The 20,169-nt window shown below is 43.4% G+C and overlaps 3 protein-coding genes across 4 annotated transcripts in view; 1 reads left to right on the top strand and 2 right to left on the bottom strand.

Annotated features, from left to right (window-relative positions):
• Positions 1 to 10,654, bottom strand: part of gtf3c3 (general transcription factor IIIC subunit 3) — a 13,080-nt gene extending 2,426 nt beyond the window's left edge. For both annotated transcript variants that reach the window (XM_022253738.2, XM_022253736.2), the window contains exons 1-16: positions 10,456 to 10,654; positions 9,593 to 9,827; positions 8,358 to 8,468; positions 7,681 to 7,937; positions 7,138 to 7,252; positions 6,659 to 6,825; positions 5,973 to 6,060; positions 5,151 to 5,304; positions 4,596 to 4,698; positions 4,114 to 4,198; positions 3,622 to 3,683; positions 2,836 to 3,016; positions 1,847 to 1,990; positions 1,419 to 1,591; positions 836 to 922; positions 235 to 333 (exon numbers count right to left, since the gene is read on the bottom strand). In XM_022253738.2, coding sequence (XP_022109430.2) covers positions 235 to 333; positions 836 to 922; positions 1,419 to 1,591; positions 1,847 to 1,990; positions 2,836 to 3,016; positions 3,622 to 3,683; positions 4,114 to 4,198; positions 4,596 to 4,698; positions 5,151 to 5,304; positions 5,973 to 6,060; positions 6,659 to 6,825; positions 7,138 to 7,252; positions 7,681 to 7,937; positions 8,358 to 8,468; positions 9,593 to 9,827; positions 10,456 to 10,578 — 2,184 coding nt within the window. In that variant the 5' untranslated portion in view covers positions 10,579 to 10,654. The remainder of the gene's footprint in view (positions 1 to 234; positions 334 to 835; positions 923 to 1,418; positions 1,592 to 1,846; positions 1,991 to 2,835; positions 3,017 to 3,621; positions 3,684 to 4,113; positions 4,199 to 4,595; positions 4,699 to 5,150; positions 5,305 to 5,972; positions 6,061 to 6,658; positions 6,826 to 7,137; positions 7,253 to 7,680; positions 7,938 to 8,357; positions 8,469 to 9,592; positions 9,828 to 10,455) is intronic.
• A 3,945-nt stretch (positions 10,655 to 14,599) lies between these two features.
• The window catches only part of LOC147797087 (NADPH oxidase 5-like), a 33,836-nt gene continuing 28,266 nt past the window's right edge, over positions 14,600 to 20,169 (top strand). The window contains exon 1 of the mRNA XM_087143969.1: positions 14,600 to 14,900. The gene's annotated coding sequence lies outside the window, so the exon portion shown is untranslated. The remainder of the gene's footprint in view (positions 14,901 to 20,169) is intronic.
• On the bottom strand, positions 17,101 to 19,953 carry LOC147797088 (uncharacterized). Its single transcript, XM_087143996.1, has 2 exons — positions 19,315 to 19,953; positions 17,101 to 18,480 (listed from the first exon to the last, which is right to left on the bottom strand). Exons 1-2 carry the CDS (start codon positions 19,783 to 19,785, stop codon positions 18,286 to 18,288), a joined length of 666 nt encoding a protein of 221 aa, XP_087000122.1. The 5' UTR covers positions 19,786 to 19,953; the 3' UTR covers positions 17,101 to 18,285.

Consider the following 20,169-nt stretch of genomic DNA (forward strand, 5'->3'; position numbering starts at 1 on the left):
GGTTTGGCAGCCAAATCACTTGGCAGAAAAAAAATGGTTGGGAATTTCAACTCACATCCACAATGTAAAACTTGACAATTTTTTTAAAATTTCTTTGGCACTGAATAGTTGAATGGCCATTTCCGACAATAAAAATTGTATCAGCCTCATCCAGATTACGACAAAAATGCAGACCACATTTCTAATGCGGCTCTGGACTATGGGGTTGTTTTTCCTTTTTGGTACTTCACGTACTTTGAGCGTAGTTCGGAGGCAGAACTTGTGGTGTCGTGTGTCGTTGGTTAGGTTGGTGACAAAGCTGAAGAGATTCCAGGCAGCAGTACTGTTAGGGTGCTGGAACAAAAACCAAACGGAGAGATGGAGTGGTTATGTAGATGAAAAAATCACAAGGCTAGACTGAAGACCAGTCAAAAGTAACAGGGTGATTAATGACAAAGAAATGCTTTTGCTACCATGCATTTGAAGAACCTGTGATTTCAATTCAGAGTGGAAGTCTTGTGTTGGTCTCGTGGGGTCTTTTGATTATCTGAAGAGGTCTTGACTACATTCCGCACACCAGATCATGCGCAGGAAGAACAGTGACCACGAATCAACCATTGTTTGCAGTTGAAATAGACAGCTTGTGACTTGGATTCAGGTTTGAGGTCTTGTGAGGTCTTGTGTCGGTCTTATGGACAATGTTCACCACTTGAAAATACATATGTAGAAATACCAAAACCAACAGACAAGACGTTAAGTCATCCTTGAGAAAAACATAGCCAAACAAATTGCCAGCTGGCACTTATGCTATCAAATACAGTTGTAACTTTGTGTGGAGATGTTCCTGGCGGCTTACTTTAGACACAATATGCCGCATGTCCTCATATACTTTTCGGTAGTTGGAGTTCAGGAAACTGACACAGATGCCCATGACTTCAACATCCTGCGGATGGAAAGAAGGCAAACATCTGTCACTAACCTCGACTTCCAGGCTTACACACTCTTCTTAATCCACACCAATTTATGGGGGCGGATTTACTGAAATAAAGGGCAACCTAGACTGCTAATTTATATTCTGCCAACTGGATTATGTCAGACATATTATTGTTGAAATCACAGATTTTAGAGCTCTCCAAGCTCCAAATAGGATGCTAAAATCACAAATGTGTTTCTCGCAAAGATGGACTTTGCCCATGTGCATGTATGTTGTTGCCGCTGAGCAAAACTTACTCCCCTACTCCTTACATTCCCCAAACCTGCACCTCCTTCCCAAAGCTTCCTCAGAAACTAGTACGAAAAAGAAAGGAAATAATATATTCATGTTTTTCTAGAAAACACCCCAAATTAATGCCGAGTCTAAAAATATAAACAATGCATAAGTACAACTTTTCCTTTATCCCGCCCCAAAGATTTTCCGTCTTCGACTTTTCCCATCCTACCAATCGTTGTGCAGGGTCTCTGGTGAATCTCTTGGACGTCAGGACCGTGTTGGAGAAATTCTCTGCAATCTCTCTCTGGCCCAACTTGATGAGGGCATCCAGTGTTTTGCAGTACAAAGAGAACCAGTTGGCATGGCTGATGACACCAAGATTACCCTTAAGTTGCTTCGGCACTACAAAAAAAGAAATATTTCCATCTGTTTGAAGTTTTCTTTTCTCTCCACTCCACCTGACACATTTGTGACTCAATCCCGAAAAGTGAGTCTGAAGTCATGTGAGTCTTACAACCAGTCTTAATACCACAAAGTGAAGGTTCGAATGCTGTTCCAGTCATTCTTCTCTAAACTACCATATTGGGTCTTTGTTCCGCTCATGTGACTGAGGATTCTCAGACAGTCTAGGAGCCATGTGTGTCTGTCTCATTTTACCGTTTCTGTCTGGAGCTTGGTTGAGGTAGGCATTCAGCAATAGAAGGCTGTCTTGAGTGAATTCCTTGAGCAGACCCTTGGAGTACCTCAACATGGACCGTTGCCAGATGAGCTGTGCATCTGCGGCAGCCTCATCCTCACTGTCTAAATAAAAAATAGACAGAAACCACCCTAACCTCTTTTCAACTGAAGGAGAAGTGACAGAAATTGTAAGTCATTCCCATTTGGTTTCATACTCAGGGCCAAAGTCGGTATTACATTTTTTTTACAACCCATACTGCAGGCCTTACAGATTTTTTAAAACAAGTGTCCCTATAAACACTGTATATTTCTGATATGGGGAGTGCTTGTTAGTTGCTCGCAAAGGTAGAATCTTTTGTCCCTGTTATGCACTGTTGTAGTCGAGACCATCACAAGACCACATACAAGACCAAGCTCAAGACCAATCACAAGTATTAGACTGAGAGTGAAAAATGACAAAGGAATGTTTTTGCTGCAGTTCATTTGAATAGCTTGTGACTTGAATTCAGACAGGAGGTCTTGTGTGGTCTTGTGAAGGTCTTAAGTGGTCTCAACTATAATATTGCTGTCATGCAGTATCTACAACTCAAGCAGTGCCTTTCTTGCCAGAAACTCAAATAGGAAGAGAAACCAACGACTGAGATGCAGACAAAACACTGAGGAGTCTTCTGGACCATGATTCTGTTTAAATTGGGCAGGCAGGTGTAAAGGGTCCAGTGGTGGGCATCAGAAACCAAACACACATTCAAAGCCATGGGTCAAAATGAATTCACAGTTTAGGATGTGAAAGTATGTAATACGGTAAGAATGCAGCTGTATCTTGAAAAAGATTTCTTTTGTGAGCTAGAGTGGATGTAAATAGAACAAGGGGACTGTAGGTTTTGGGCAGTTGTCCGTAGTCAGACAACACAGAATCCTCAAGCTGAATAGTACTTTTTGACAGCAGAGTGTGAGGATATTTTGTCTACCCATGGAGAGGAGCTCCAGAGCTATGTCTGAGTTTCCCTGTTGCTGCTCAATGGTAGACAGGGCCATTCGGGCATCCAGATGGCCGGGGGCTTTCTGGAGCACCTGACGATAGGCCATCGCTGACTCCTCCAACTTCCCCAAGGATGTCAGACTCTCGGCATAACGGAGCCACACGGCAGGCTAGTAAGGGAAAGATGTGTGCTCTCAATACTAACACTGGAAAGTTACCAACATGATGAATCCCACTTCTGACACCAAAATCTGACTCCTCACCTTCAACATCGATGACCCACGTCAGCATCTCACCTAGGCATTTTTTTTCAAAATATTTCTCTCGAATTCTGTTCTTACTTCTTAAGATAAATAGTTCTTCCTCCTCCGAATGTAAACTATAGTTTTCAATCACTTTATTACCTAACACTATTATTCTTTGTAATTCACAGGTATGTAAACTAGATAGGTTCGCGGTAGCACCATGGATACATCTCTATTTTGAGCATTTGAGGTTCTGCAAAGAACCAGTGGTACTCAACGTTTTGGACAGTATGCTCTTTCCATCGTCAGGAGACTTTCTCCATGGTGCTACCGCAAACCTATCTAGTTTACTTGCTACCTCCACCATAAAAAGCTTCAAATCTCAATCCACAGGTATGTTAAACAAATGTCAAACATACACTACATGTGTTACGTGATAAAAGCAGACAATACACCTGGGTAAGACAGAAATGTTCTGGAATAAACTAAGTTTAAATGCAAAATATGTATTGAAAGGAAAATGAGCTTACCAAATTGTAATTTTTGGTTTCAACTAGTGCTTGCAGTAATGGCACAGACTCGTCATAGCAACCTGAGCATTGCAAGGTGAAGAAAAATTACCCAAATTTCCAAACATGAAAAGACACAGCTTTTTGTTTGAAACAAAAGTTCTGTGTAACAGAATTGAAGTGGACAAGGGCCAACCCTACAACTGGAACATCTGCACTTACAGTAAACATGTTTCTCGTCAGCAAGGAATTTTTGCTCATGATCAGGAAATGCATCTTGAAACGAAGGATTCTGTAATGATGGGGCTAGCACAAAATTTCTGTGCTGGAGCTCCAAGCACAAAATGGTGATAATAGGCACACAATTCCATGATGAACACAGACACAAAATTTGGCCCAGGATTTCAGACTGGGAGTGTGTGAGGGACTCGGCACTGTACTTGAAACGCGTTATCGACAATGAAAAGCTCTGTGGCTCATGAATATGTTGAATTAATAGTCAGTGAGACATACCCAGGTCAACATAGGCCTCGGCGACATCCAGGTAAAGATCCCCTATGTCGTTGGGGTCCTTTGTATACAACAAGGAAAGCACTTCCTGTAAGAGATAATAATCAGATGGATTTTAACCTCAAAAGCAGTTACACAGCATCTTGTTGGGTTGGGCGTGGTCAAAGTCAAGTACATCATTTGCAACCACTTCTGCAAAGAAACTTTGCTGGAGCTGAGAGTGGACCCATTTTATCTATAAATAGCCTATTTGAGTTATTGCAGAAACTATAGGAGGGTGCCATTTGGTTTTGGTAAATCAAGTCAGTTTACTCCAAAGTTACCCTTTCCAAATAGTGCCCTCCTGTTGTGCCCACCATGCTTCAAAAAGGCTAATGCCATGCCATCACTTAGAAAACAACCCCAATAATTCTGCAAAGACTGTGGGAACCAAAATCCCATGTATCTGGCCAGGGTCAACAACCTTGTTTTGGCTGGTAACCCACCTTTGCTGATAGGAATTGCCTGCAGTGAATCAAGGACACTCCTAGTTTGGCCTGAAGGTCAATCGGTAGTCCCTCTGGGACTTCAACTTCCATTGTGTCTTGCCTAAGTAAATATGAGCAAAAAAGACAGGAGGTGAGTTTGTTTTGGGACTTCCAGCAGAAAAGTTCACAGTAATCCTCAGTCACATTAAATATCATATCCCAGCGGGAACATGAGATGGTGGGTTTTTTTACAAAGCGACGACAGTCCCTTGGTGGAAACCTACCACGTGTGCTTTGGCATGGGATGTACTGAGCAAACTCGACCCATTTCTGTTAAAATGTAGGGGCTTGCCGCTTAAGCTGGGTGCATGTTTTGGCCTGATTGGAGAATTGTCCACGACCCTGTGTTTTCGTTGCTGGTAAGGGGATACTTCAAGTTGGGGCCAATACTTCCAGCTAGATCCACACGGAGACACTCTGCCTATTCCCAGCTTGAATGCATTCCGTTCCCCAAAGTGGAGCATCCCCAAAAAAACAGGAATGACTCCCAAGTCTTCGGATATATTTCCTCACCTTGTTTCTCGGTCAGCCAGCGAGAGTTGCTCCAGATCCAGGTGGTCACAGCTGCTCTGAGATCGCAGAACCACTGCGCAGTGGTCCGAGATTACCTGCAGAGCTCGTTGGTACTGACGACTGGCGATGTGCAGCTCGGCCAGCATATTCACATCTGCAGCAAAAGTACACGCAACAAATTAGCAGTCTAAAGGCCGGCTCAAATTTGGAACCATTGCGAGCATGCATGTGATTCTGCGACATCAGATCAAATATTCGCACTGCGAGTTGCAAAAGTTGAACCCATTTCTACTTAAGTGAAATTTGCTGCAAAGATTTCAGGGCATCAAATCCACTTGGTTTTTGCATACGCCTGAACCTAAAGTATGAACAGGCCTTGAGGGTTATGCAAAAGAAGAGATGGAACACGAAGAAAGTAGAACTGGAGCACTGCTGTCAGGACGGGAAATATTCTGAAAAAGGAAGGTAAAAGAGCACCTTTTCTGTCGGGCAACCATGGTGAAATACATGTACACTCCTCTCCCATGATATATGAAGTCTATTTGTGCACATTCAGGTGAAAGTCAGTCATCACACAAAGCCTGTGCTGTGTCTATTTACTCAGTGAACATATCCAGGTTGGAAAGCTCACCTGATGAGAAAATCTCAGACCCATGTTTTTATGTTTTATCTCTTTATGATGAACTTGCGGGAGCACATTTTGGCCTTGAACAATGCCCAATTACCATGGCTGCACAGCCAAACCTTGAGAAGTACTGTAGTTCGGCGGAGTCACTTAAACAAAATGGACGTTTCTTATACAAATAAAAGTCAGTTTCCTACCCTCTGAACTGATCAACTTTGGATGCTTGGAAAATGCAGTATTCATGATGTCCACTGCTGATGCAATGTCTCCGTTCTGGTGGTGAGCCTGAAAGTACAGACAAGAACCAAGAACCACTGTGCCATCCAAAACTTTTGGAAAGTGTTCAACAACGCAATCTACTGAGCATTTTAAACAGGGGACCAGGTGCTGGACTAGGTTGTCCAGGATTAGTTTTTGCATACTACTTTCATTGTTTTGGAGGGACTGGAAGGTTAATCAGCTTGTGAGCCAGTTCGTCCTCTGCAAAGTAGTCTTTTTACCCAAAGTAGTCTTCTTACCCAAAGTAGTCTTCTTACCCAAAGTAGTCTTCTTACCCAAAGTAGTCTTCTTCTTACGTAGTCTTCTTACCCAAAGTAGTCTTCTTACCCAAAGTAGTCTTCTTCTTACGTAGTCTTCTTACCCAAAGTAGTCTTCTTACCCAAAGTAGTCTTCTTACCCAAAGTAGTCTTCTTCTTACGTAGTCTTCTTACCCAAAGTAGTCTTCTTACCCAAAGTAGTCTTCTTCTTACATAGTCTTCTTACCCAAAGTAGTCTTCTTACATAGTCTTCTTACCCAAAGTAGTCTTCTTACCCAAAGTAGTCTTCTTACCCAAAGTAGTCTTCTTACCCAAAGTAGTCTTCTTACCCAAAGTAGTCTTCTTACCTTGACTAGCTCTTTGGCCAGCTGCATGTACTGTTTCCCCTGGTCGTCCGGCAGGGCTTTTAGCATGATCTGGTAGCATTCCATCACCTTCTTGGTGTCTTTCACCTGCTCATACAGATGGATCCTCTCCAGATGATTGGACAGCTCCTTGGGATTGTACCTGATAGCTATGAGAGTAGGTGGGGGGATAAAACAGAAAATCTCTTTGTCAAATTATGACTCCTGTTCACTCTGTCAGTAAAACATCTAAATCTATCATTTATCAGCAGTGCTGCTATTTTGGCACAAAAGTCTAATCTCTGCTCTTACAGGTTCTTTCACTTCAGGGTGGGGGAGAAGCAGTCGGTTGCAAAGACTCCTGCCTGAGGACACAAGTGTGCAGAATTATGCACATGGTTTTGAGTTTGATTCAACAAACTGTTAGCTTTCCTTGGCCACACATGTACATTACCCAATAGGGTTGACGACTTGGGTTCTACCTTTTGAGTAACAGCGTATGGCTTGCTGGATGTCGTCTTGCTCCAGGGACATCTCAGCACACCGCGTCCACTCCTCTGTGTCCCTGGGCCTCAAGTGGGCTGCAATCAGGGAAAACTGGGAAGAACACAAAAGCAGTGATCCCTTTGCCAGTGAAAGCTAGACTTGATGTAAGATTGAATTTCTTCTGGAACTACAAAAACACTCCGATCACACATCAGCAATTAGGCCCAACTCAAGCCAATTCCGAATTGGCCAAAGAGTGCCCTCAACTGTTCCCATACGAAACTATTGAACCCTGCTAATTTGATTGGTAAATGGTTGGGCACTCTCCATGTCACTTGCATGCATGTCCACCTTACTGCCCACGAACAGCATTGATATCAGGTGCTTGCTTGAAGTACCTCTGACTGCTTGCTCATTAGATTGGAAAATGATCGCACAACTCTGTATAACAATTCTTCATGGAGGTCTGCCTAAGGATGCGCCCTAATCATGGCCAAAGGGTGCCCACAACCATTCCCACGTAAATATAATATCCAGACCTGCAGGCACCTCTCCATGTCCTCCTTGTCCTCGTAGATCATGGCCAACAGCTGGTAGGGGTCCGGGCAACGCGGCACCTGCCGGATGATCTCCAGGCACATCTTGGCTGCCTCCTGGTGGCTGCCTCGGGCAAAGCACAGGTGAGCCTCCCCCATCAGGCCCCGCAGTGGCTTGGGCACCCGGCTGTGGCGGCTGCGGGGGCCTCGTCTCTTCTCCTCTCGGCCCAGCCGCAGCTCATGCGCCATGGGCGAGTCCTCTGTTTGTTTAAAGGTCCCTACGATGAATGTCTCTAATGGTAAACTTTTCATGCATCTCCACACTCTTCCTCAGTGTATGAAAACTACTTAACATCCTCTGTGGGTTGGGAGTACTACAAAGTGCACTTTTAAATCATTTAAAATTGTCCGAGTTTTTCTGCACAACTGAGGGCGCTGTTGGTGTGATGTCAATCAGGGCAGACACTGTTCAGTTTCTAGCCAGAACACACTGGTGATCATATCTGCATGTACTACTATTTAGAATTCACTTCCTCCGTGAAAGAGTAAAACAGCACGGAGCCCAGCAGACCTTAATAATGAGCATGAGTTCTAAATTGATGCAGAGTATGACTCCAGTCTCAGAACTCGAGTAATACTCACAGCTGAGTATGGGTACTACATATAAGTATTTTAATCACCTCGTGAGGATGAGAACCCATGCCTCCTGGTTCCTGAGCCTCTTGGTCGCCCCCGCGGCCTCTTAGGGGTAACAGGTTCTGGTCTGTGTTTCCGGGGTCGGCCCACTTTTCCTAAAGGTGCACAAATATAGAAAACAAATAAATAAAACCAAATTGTGGACTGAACACTGTCACTCCATTAGGATTGTCTGTGAATCAACTGAAGACTTTCATTTTTTACCCTTGCAGAACTCAGGTTTGGGCAACATGACAGCGCATGTGGATTCAGTGCTTTGTGGATTCATGACTACACGGGCCCTCCGGTACACTGGGCAGAAAGGATGCCACTCGCAGGAATCCAATGCTCACTCCTTTTGGAAAACCAAAAGGACTATGGAAGGAAATGGGATCCAGAAAAAACTTTGAATACGGCACCACAACGCTATAAGTTAAGGCTGCATCTGACTCTTTGTACAGAGCTAAGTCTAAGCCTAACTCATAGGTACATGTATGTTTACCCTTGAAATGCATGTCATCCCTAAGACCCACGCCTAATGACACAAAGTTGTCTCAAAAATCAGGCCGCAACTTTTCCTTCACAAATTTTCAGGAATAAGGTGAAAGAGCATCACAAGTCAAATGTCATGAGTCGGATGAAATTTACCAAGAGGATGGCCAATTTTACAGTTCATCTGAACAGCATGCAACTTGTCTTGATACTAGATGATTTTGTAATGAACTCTGACGATTTGACTTTTGAGGACACCGGTATAACCCTATTAACAGTAGTAAAGTGTTTAATTTTGTGGGGATAGGTCTGGTAGGCCCATAACAGCTGGCTTTTGCATTGGGTTTGGAATACCTCAGAAAGACAAAGTCCAACAGCCTCTTTGCACAAAGTCCTATAGGGGTGTTTAACTTTGTGTGAATGGGGAAGGTTAGGGCCAGCAACCCTTGGGGGGGTTAGGGTTAAAGTAGTGCCAACAGGGCATTTTCAAGAGTACTGAGGTACAGCATAGTGATAGCAATGTAGTCTGAGTCGGTCACAAGTCAATTACAAGTCAAATCACAAGTTCACTCACAACTTAAGCAACAGGCGATAAGTGTTGATAAAGGAAAGTCACTACCACAGTTTATCTGAATAGCTTCTGACTTTGAAACTTGCAACTATGCTACTGGTGATGGACTTATGATGGACTAAACTTCAAGCAAAACACTGCTTGCTCGCCGAGTAAAGACTAAAGCGTAACACAGACCTTTCCGCAGCCTCGTCCCATGAGGCAAGTATTCCTCATCTTTCTCATCTGGCTCTTTCTCTCCATCATCTTCTTCCTCTTCATCCTCTTCATCCTCGTCTGCTGATTCCACTGCATCACCCTTGTCATCGTCATCGCTTCCATCGCTGGCATTCTCTCCCATGTCCCCATCTTGCTCTCCTTGGGTTTCCACAGACTCGGGAGCATTGTCATCGATGGCAAAGACATCCAGCAACTGGGAGGGCAATAACAAAAGAGTTTCTGGCTTTAACACTATTAACGCCTGTTAGAAACCCTGCCAGACACATCCATCTGCATCGTCTTTCAAAGTGGCTTGCCTGCCCAGTGTTGTTACAGGTCAATTCAGCAGGTCAATTCAGATTCAGCAGGTCAATTCTCCCCGAGGTCAAACAGCCTCGGAGTCTGTAGCTGCCACGCACCACAAGATCCAAAAAGTGACATTGCTCAACGGGACTAGCTCCAAAGTCAAAGTGCATCAGATTTTTTTCTCCTGATGCCTTTTTTCACCTTTTCACTGTGCTGCATCTGGCTGGGGTTATTAAGGTTGTAGCATCTACACTAGTGACCAATCATAGTGCGCAGCTTTCATTTGAAAGGAAAGGAAAACAAGAAAAAGATTGGAGCCCTGACACACTGCTGACAATGAGAGAGTAGTCATGTTAGGGAGTCCGGCACTTTTCAGGTTTTTTTTGGTTGACCCCACAAATTTTGGGGCCGGACGTCGGAGCCCACAGTCTGATAGTCACAGTTCTGGGGGTAACGTAGGGGTAGACATCGCTTTCTATGGGACAGACTGGGTTTTAACAGTTCTGCAAGTGCAGGTAGCTTCTGTTATACATTACCTCTTGTCCTTGAGTCCATTCGGCGAACGGAATTTCACCATTTAGGTATCTCATGAACTCATCTTTGTCAATTTTTATTTCGCCGATAATTGTTAACCCGCTCGAACAGCCCTCCTCGTCCATGGTCACACGGACAGATTGATATGACGATCAAACTGATACCGACGCCACCCGAACCGTATGCCGTACCCGGTACCCCAAAGCAAAACAGAGCTCGCGGGAAACAGCGCCCTCAAGAGCAGAGCGATCGTGATAATACTACTGCAGAGAAATGTGATAATACAGCGGGTGTGTTATCAGCCCACACGGCAGAGTATGCGCCACTAGCACTCGGCAGCGGCTTGAAATTACCGTAGTAGCTGCAGCGACTAATGTAGACTGATATTATTTCAAGTCGCAGTCAAAGCGATTCGGAAACACGGCTTTACCTTACAGTTTGCATAGGCCTACCTCCTGTGGACATCCATTTTTTGTTTCAAGCACATAAGAAACTGAAAGAGCAAACTTTAATTTTACTGACATATTTACGTTTTAACACTCTTTCAACATAGCTAGACCTTTGATCATGGTGATATCCCTTAATCCTAGAAGACTTGGGGTGGAGGGCCCCCTATAAAGTTTCTCTTATCATCATGTGGGTGGCTCTTACTCATATAATGCCGTGATCTAGACGCACCTCTCAATAAAGGGGAGTATTTCGGCAGTATTTGGCTATTGGGGTGAGGCAACATGTCTTCCCCTTTTTTGAGATCTGGGGCCAAATTTTATACCGCTGCCACACACTCACTGATGTACTTTTCTCTTAGCACTGAAAATGTCACAGGCCAAGCTATCATGATCTAAGTGTCACATTAACTGCAATTGGTTACTTAGTTTTCGCTCAACAAATCACTCTGCGTTTTTCTGCTTAACGTACCGATCTATGATGAAATTTGGTCCTTATCTTTTGAAATGATTGTTCCCCGCGGCGTCCCTTACTTTCAGATCCCATCGTGTGTGCCGTGGAGCAATCTTCCCTGTCATCGTTGTGCAGAACTAGAAATATCTATAGTACCTATCGAATTGAGGTTCAAGTGAAAAAGGTGTAGCATGTGTTCATTGTCTAGGCCTATTCCTTTACGTTCGTGACGGTTATACTGAAATTAGTCGCACCGCCAGAGAGAGAAGAAAAAAGGATAACCGTTGCGTTGCATTTTCAACAGTAAGAAAAGTTTAGCTTAGTCGTTTGATGATGATCATTACTACATCTAAAACACGTTGTAAAAATCCGGTCGGGTATTGTGAGAAATGACTTTAAAAGACGGATCGACTTTTTTCGTCTTTTGATGCCACCAAATTTGGATGTGCACTCACAATCCCAACGGTCACACCACACCGTAATGGATTTTTGATTAAACATCGGGGAAAATCAAGACACATAACATATTCATACAAAAAGCGGGTCGATGATAATCCGGAACTTTACTCCACGTTGTTTGCCAACGCATGTTGAGAATTTCTTATATTTGTCTCCAGAGAACTATTGTTTCTGGTGATGGAACATTTCCGGATTTCGGCCTCGATCCTGGCCAAGGGATGCAGCCAGTTCGGGTGAATAGGCTGCTCATTATACGTCACTGTCGTGGTTTTCCTACAAGTCTGCTCTGCTAGAACTATGGCTGGCCGTCAGTACAAAAGGAAAAGAACAATTCAAAAAGTTTGAAAATCCCACGCAACTATCAGAAGAATAGGCGTACTGCTGCATAACTACAAGAAAATATAACCCTATTTAAACTGAATGGGACAAATGTTCATAGCGAAACTGAAGTAAAATCGAAAAGCATCCAAAAGGTGATATTTCGCATTAATATAGCTACACGTAAATCAATTCGTTTTATGTGCAAATGACCTTTGCAAAAGTTCGTTCGCGGATGCGCAATTCGCAATTACGAACTAGCTTGTTGTTATGTTTAATTGTTTTTATGAAATCAGATAACCCAGTGTACCAGATTTCATTCAATTTTAACTCGCAAGAGGCTAATTATTGGCATTTGTTTGGCGAGTACCATCGTGACCCGTCGACCAGCACAAAGAACGCCTCTCAATCCTTATCGCAAGGAATTCGAATCTCATGTTTTCCCCTTAAGCTAAAAAGGTTATTTCTACGAGTAAGCCTGCAGGCATACCAAGCAATCCACCAACTCTTTGCCAAAGTTCTTCTGATCCTAATCTCCTGCTGCTGACCTGATTGATTGGCCACTGCTCGTTATACTCAGCCCAGGATTTACTCCCTCTGTCTTCCCGTAATTTAAATGTTAGAAATTAATAAATACATTTCTTCTGTTTTCTCATTTACAGCCTCATTTGAAAGCGAATAGCCTGACATGCTTCAGGAACCCTTGGTTAGGAAAAATAACGTTCAGTAATTTTAGAATTGGTAAGATGTTTTGTTCAGTTACTTCTTAAAACTCTTAAAGCATATCAATTTATTTAATTAAAGGGAACTGAAAAATTAATTGACCTAAAACAGAAATATCTTGCCAAATATTTACCTATCACTTCTTAAAATCTAAAATGCACGAAAAACAGTGTAATTCAGTGCTCTCGTACGCAAATGACATTTAGGACTTATACTTTAAGGTAGTCTTTTGGTAAAGCCAAAATAAATATAGCACAAAATATCTCAAGGATTTTGTAATTTATAAGAAAACAAACATAAACCAAATCTGCTTTTTCGAAAAATTTTAATGTACAGATTACAATTTTACCTTTGGTGACAAGAACTGCATCAGGTCAAATCGACTGAATCTAGAGCCCATCGACTGCAAGTAGGTAAATCTTTGCAACGTCGTACAATTCTTTTCCACGTAAGCACGGGAAGTGAAAACAAACGTGCAAGAACAAGGAGACCTTGGAACGACACTGATCAGAAGTGAAAGGTCGTTAACGAAATTCGTTTTTTACCCATCTCCAGGTTACTTTTCCAAGATATTACTTGAGTAGGACAAAGGGAAAATTCCGAAACGAGTGTTTCTGAGGGTGGTTTCAGTTAATAATAATTCTTCCAAAAATTATCGAACGTGATAGGACGCTCCCATGAGAAATCCCCATAGGAGGCCCGCGTGAGGTTTCCGGAAGCTTGCTGCGTGACCTTTTTTACTTTCAGGCTCTATTGCTTTTGTCACGTAGACAAGTTCGCAATCCTGTGTCAAACGTTGATTCAACTCCAAACAGATTACGGGGAGTTCATCTTCATAAACATTTTTCACACTCACAGTGACATTTCGCACCATTCGTGTGAACTGCGGAGAACTCCTGGCGGCTTCTCAAAGCTCTGAATGTTTGCCCTCACACGACAGCAAACTCTTTAGTGCATATTGGCCCACTTCACGGTGTTCAAGGTACATTATTAGGTTACCAGATGTCAAGGCGAGTCCCTGGAAATGGATATATCTTCTCCGAGGCATTTCAATGTGCCAGTGTGACAACAAAAACTTTCCAAACCAAGCTATAAACAACTTGAAATTCTATGGCAGAATTCTCGTGTGTGTAATAACGAGGTCTGATTTGTAGCATTGTGGAAGTTGTTCCCGCAGGAGGCCAATTTCGAAATGTAAATCAGACACGGATGCCACAGAAACAGTTGTCGATAATAAATAACCAAGTTCCGTTCAGTGCATTTTGCCTAGCTCTGCATGTAAAAAAAACGAATACTTCAGGGTGTCTTCAGAGAGAGAAGTATCATACATTCTGTGGAACTGGCGACGGTTAAAATAATCGTTACAAATCCTCTACACAGTTAGGCTAAGCCGATTAACCCACAACTGACAGGGTTTTAATTTGTTAATCGCGTGACCCACTTAGTTGGCCAACCTAGTAACCAAGTAATCGCATCCCCCCACACACACCTAAGGCTGGATACGCCAGTGATACAGCCTATGTCAACAACCATACCTCCGTGTATAAAACTGTCCGAAATCTGCTACTTTCCTGGCAGATATAATACTCTATTGAAAGTCCCTGACTAGTACATTCTGAGTACTAGTCAGGGAATTCATAGTTTCCGATATTTCATCCCAAAGTGGGCATTATAGCGTGACACCACTCAACGCTTGAGGGCGTCAACGGGTCCCAATTTCACACCATACCCAATTAGGCCTCGTCACGACCTATTTACGTGCTTCTTGAGTGAGGAGCGCGCGGGTTCAAGTTGTGGGCCGCCTTCTTGCAGGTGGTGTCCACATTGCTTCGGGCAGTCATTCATCGGGCTTGGAAGTGACGGTGACAAACGGTCTTCTCTGCGTAGCCGAAGCGATTCGCCGACTGCTCTTTCGGACCAAGAGGAGTGGAAATACTTGTGGAGAAAGATTCAAAATTGGAACTAAGATAGACCACAAGGCCTCATCTTGCTTGGAGTACAAACACTTGCAAAGCGATAAGTTCTCCCTACCTAGGCCTATTAACAGGTGAGTGATTGATTGTGTATGGTCACGTCACATTCTTCTGAAGCGGATCTAAATTGTAAGGCATAACAAACTTTTGTTAACTAATAGGAATATTTTATTCTAATCACTAGTCTCGTTGGTTGAGCTATTATTTATCATTATACTTATCTCATTATTACCGATGTAATAGTTAGAAAATCAAAACATCACAGATTGAAGACAATCAAACAATACCTTTGAAGGGCTTTGTATGTTCTATAAAAAAATCGAGTAACCCGCGAGTTTGATGAATTCAGAAAGAATCCTAAACCATTATAAGATCAGTAACAGAAGCTTTTGGGAGTTATTAACCGTACCCTTTCGTCAGCTGAGAAGAAATATTTCGAGGAAATGGTTTTTATTTGAATCTTGTACGTCTGGGCTCGTTAGCTGCAGGTAACTGCTGCGAAGGCTCCCCTTGTAACTTGTCCATTTCAATTGCATTCCTCTGTGCTTGCCAAGTTGCAGATGTGTGGGTTTTGCGTGCATGGTTTTTAGGGAGTCATGCTTGGTCTTCACAGTGAGTCCACAAAGCTGATAACATTTAACCCACATAAGATGGATGTCTGCACATTGCACATTGACAACAGAATTTCGGCCATTCCTGGTGATTGGAAACAGACTGCTCCTTTTTCTTGTGACAAGTTAATCGCGTCACATCCTGAGGATTTTTTCCCCACAGTGGGCTGTTGAAAACAACCACCTATTTTATGCCCAGCACGTTATGTGGCAAACGGGGGACCCCCCTAACGTGATGCGCAATCTATATACCCTAATGCTATCGTGCCTACTTCATCCCTCTTGAAAATCTGAAAGGAATTTCAATCATTCCGTCTACACAAAAGAAGACACAATAGAGGGGGTCCCCCTTTGCCACATACCGTGCATCAAATGTCGTATTTATGAATCATTTTATGAGAGTGGATGAGTGTGGAATGTTCTTCTTGTTCGAGGACCGACATAGCTTTACTGCACCATTAAAATTACTGCTGTAGTTTATTACGTGCTGAAGCTTGTAAAACATGTTATGTTTTGTAAGGAGGAGCCTGGGAGGCAAGATTGATGCTGGGGGTTAGGCCCAATCCGCAGATAATCTGATCCGTTCCATTACAGGTTTAAGGTCTCTCTGCAGGGATACGTTTGCAGAGAGAAACATTACACAGGGGGTCACGCTGTCCAACATCCGTCTTTCTGAAGTCTAATTGGCCAAATGTTCCAGGAATAATGTCACGTTTATTCTTAGTGTGGAGGAGAGGGCAGAAGACATACAGTGTGAGCAACGAGGTTCACCGGGAACGGTATTCTACTTTGCAATACAAAAAGAGGTGTATGCCTCTCCAGGAACTTTAGGAAGAAGAAAACTCTCGAGCCAAATTTATGGGAAAAACATCGGCGAGATAGTGAAAGTGGTCAGGTTCAACAACCTAATAAATTCCTGTCAAATATATTAGAAAATGTACGCTGAATTTAATTCACGTGCAACCTGTAAATCATTTGATTGTGGCATGCAGTGCAAGTGTTCGGGGAGACTTTAACTTCACTTTCAACCGACGGGAACCTGCGCCCTTCACTGTGTTTCGTCTCCGTCAAAATGTTTAGAAATATGACAGAAACGACGTACGGTGCCCGGCGACATATGGTGACGGCTAACAATAACAAGGCCGGCGGGTCATGAGCAGGAATTTTACCGGTCAACCGCCTGCTAAAAACCGGTGGCCCCCGGACTTTGTTATTCTTACTGGAAAAATGATATGGAATTAAAACAAAAATTAGAAGAGTGAATTACTGAGAAACGTTGTGACTTGACACGAACAGAAAAGCTAAGATTCGATTCCCCAAACAGGGAAATAAAACTGAACGAAGTACGTGTGTGAATGCGAGCATTTTGAAGCCATGTGCGGGCATTTTGAAGCCATATGCGAGCATTTCACAACCGCCATGAATATGAGCAACTTGCACTGAGAAGTCAAAGTTAGTTCTGATTTGGGGAAAATGTGACCATCAGAGAGTTGTGTGAGCCACTGAGTAATGAGACACCAAACGAGCTCTCTGGCATGTATGCATGGCAATAAGTCAGAAAAATTCTCTCACACAATTCGCCCACACAGTGCTCGCTATGCCATCCTGCACTATTTTGTTAATTCAACCTTTCTGAATTATGTCAAAATTTGGAAATCGGGATAAGGTTTCTTCGATAAATGGAATTTTTCAACGTTTATGATTTAACGCAACAGCACGTTCTGTAGTGAGCGAGCTTCAACACTTAAACCTTTGGTAAGACTGTTTATCGGATGATTTCAAAAAGTCACATTCACCCTTCAAGGATTGAAAAGGAAAAACACAAAGAAACAAACTAACCCAAATGACCTGGACACTTTGTGCTTGTAAGTATTATATGGTGCTCTATACCCATGCAAATTCTGGCTAAAGAATATAAGATGAATGATGTTTGGGACTGTCGGCAGTGGCGTAGCCATGCTCTTCTCGGAGGGGGGGTAACAGATCCCACAGGGGCACACCCTGCCGACTACGTAGACAGCCTAGGCTCTTCTTGTGGTGGAGGCAAGAGTTCCTACGGGGGAAGTTACCCCGGCTATGTAGCCAGGCTCTTCTCGGGGGGAGGGGGAGCAACAGCTCCCACAGGGGAAAGCAACTGCCCCCTAGGCTACATAGCTGATCTCCTTTCAGGATGGAGGGGGGGAAGAGGTCCCACAGGGGAGGTAGCTGGCCCCTCCTCCCTCCTTAGCTACGCCACGCGGCAGTTGAGCTGACTCCCGTCATTCTAGTCAAAAGCTCGAACTTAAAAGGAACTCCACATTGAATAGGAGATTCGTCGCAAAATGAACTAACCACGGGTCAAAGGGCACCACCGTTGATGTTTTTGTTTCTCTTGGATAAGCAAATGAAGGGAGTCTTAAACGTGCCGTGAATGATTGAAATGGTACGTGCCGCATGGCACGACGGTACAATCTGAAGCGAAAGTAAGTTGCATGGCACTTGGCAACGAATACCATTTCCAAGAAACAACCAATTTTACCAAAGCTTAATTAACATCCGATTAAATGCACATGCAATGGCATGGTAAGCGCACACTGTCGTCAGAGTTTCGATATTTTGTGAGTGACTTTAAATCTTTGCACATCCCAGTTCATCCGGTTTGTTTTGTTTGTTTTTATTGCATGAAAGCCATCTTTTATGTAAATGTTAATGTCACCAAGCGACACTTATTTTTTATAACTGTTACTTTTTAAAGTCTCTTTTATTTTGGACACATACCCGAAACAAACCAAAGCTTTTTTTAGCAGATTGACGTCATTTGCCGGTTTTAAAATGACGTTGAAGCACCATTTTTATATAGTCTTATTCTTCACTCATAAAGAGTGACACAGCTCTGAACGACAACATAGGCATGATCAAATATGTAGGGCTCGGATGAAACCGTAGCAAACACAGCAGGTACATGTCTTTCTGCCAGGCCACAAGTTAATGCTGTTGGCGGTAGGCTGGCCAGGTCGTCACATGTCTCTTCCAAAATCCACTGATTCAAACTCTGGCCAGGCAGCTGTGGAAAGGACAGATGTTCAGATTATTATCACAACTACCTATCTGATGGTCGGCTCATATACTTGGCGCGAAAGCTCAAATTTAAATGCGAACTCTTGTGGATTCTTCTGCCGAACTTGATTATAATTTGAAGATTTGGCTGAGGAGCAATGGTTAAGGTAGGCCTACCGCTTGCGTTAGCACCTTGTTGCAAATCTTTTTTTTTTTTTTTGTTTTTTTCTTTGAGTGAGGAAGGTCTTATTAAAAGAAATGAAACTTCCAGTAATCTAACTGATTTGGGTTCAGAGCCTCACCCATTCATTAAAGAGATTTCCCACATCCCTGCTAAACAAGAAACTCATTTGCGAGCCATAGGTTAACATTGATGCAGGTCGCGGTATCACGTGATATCAAATCACGCTTTAAAATAACGTATATTGCATTGTGATTCCACAAGTACCTCTGCAGCAATTAGCCCAACGACCGCTGATCCTAAACGTCAGACGAGTGGACGTTAAGTTTCTGTGCATCGTCCAGGCTTGTTTGGACGAATATAATGACCGACTCATATTGTCACAGTCAAGTTGGTCTTCATTTTTATTGCAAGTCAACAATTTCTCATCATTGCTTTTTTATGTCTCTGCTACTGACAGCTTGCATGCTCATGTGCTACAAAGTGCAGTTATCTTATGAAAATCATCGGTCCAAATTTCAGGTTTTTTTAAGAGGAGTTTTTGCATTTCCCTTTTTGTAGTCAGTCCATGAGAAAAGGACATGATGCGAGGACTAGAAAGCATGCATCATGTTCAACGAAAATATGGACTCTCAAATCGGTAGAGTAGATGGCCCATACCTGTATGATTTCCACCACTTCACCATCAAGGTTCACGGTTAGTTTCAAGGGCTCCAAGTCCACGAGAGGCTCGCATACTCGCGTGCCGATCGCCTGTCTCTTCCGGCGCGAGTACATCTCCCGTCCCGGCACGGTTATCCGGCCCCGCGTTGCCAGGGACTTTCTGAAGTCGCTTTCGCTCAGGAACAAGTCGGGAAAGTTTCTTAGTATCTGGCTCTGCTGCTGTCGGGTAAGAGTCACCACTGACCGCTGATGTTTTTGGCTGTAGGCCAGTAGCGGGTTGAGCTTGATCTGTTGGATCAACCCTTGGTGGCTTCTTATTTGCTCTACTTGGTCGGCATTCATTGGGTCGATGGATCGAACATTGCACGTCGGGCAGCAGCTCGGGGAGGCGGCGCCAGCAAGCAAGAGCAAGTAGACAGCAAGTAGGCCTACTTGCAGCATGAAACAGCTTCCCATGTTCGTCAACATCCAAACAATTCCCTAGCGCGGGGCTACAGCGATTAAAACCCTAATACTTGGCATCCAACACACGGTTTGATGCACTTCAAATTGACCGTATGGGTCCCCATGCATTCCATTTGCTAGGGCGGCCGACATGGCGGACTGGTTAAGTGCTCGAACCGTGTGGACACAACAATAGGCTTCATGTTTTCAGCTGAATGGAACGAGAATATGTACAAGTATATGTCTCTGTTGTGGAAATTATGACCTTGGTTTGTTGGAGTTTTATATTTTAATGAGACAGGAGTGCACTGCATTTTTGAAGCGGCAATACCGTGCTGGTCTATTTTAGCTTCGCTGACTGACGTCCAGGTATTAGACTTTTAGACTTTACATATTGAATTTCACAAT

Source organism: Acanthaster planci, linkage group LG12, assembly GCF_054643075.1.
Source record: "Acanthaster planci isolate LZ-2023a linkage group LG12, COTS_SCS, whole genome shotgun sequence".
NCBI lineage: Eukaryota > Metazoa > Echinodermata > Asteroidea > Valvatida > Acanthasteridae > Acanthaster > Acanthaster planci.

Excerpts from the sequence above, each read along its gene's own strand:
- LOC147797088 (XM_087143996.1), bottom strand. The coding sequence starts at position 19,785 with ATGTTGACGAACATGGGAAGCTGTTTCATGCTGCAAGTAGGCCTACTT. Across the intron at positions 18,481-19,314 it reads AAGTGGTGGAAATCATACAG|CTGCCTGGCCAGAGTTTGAA; the intron begins GTATGGGCCATC and ends TCCTTTCCACAG.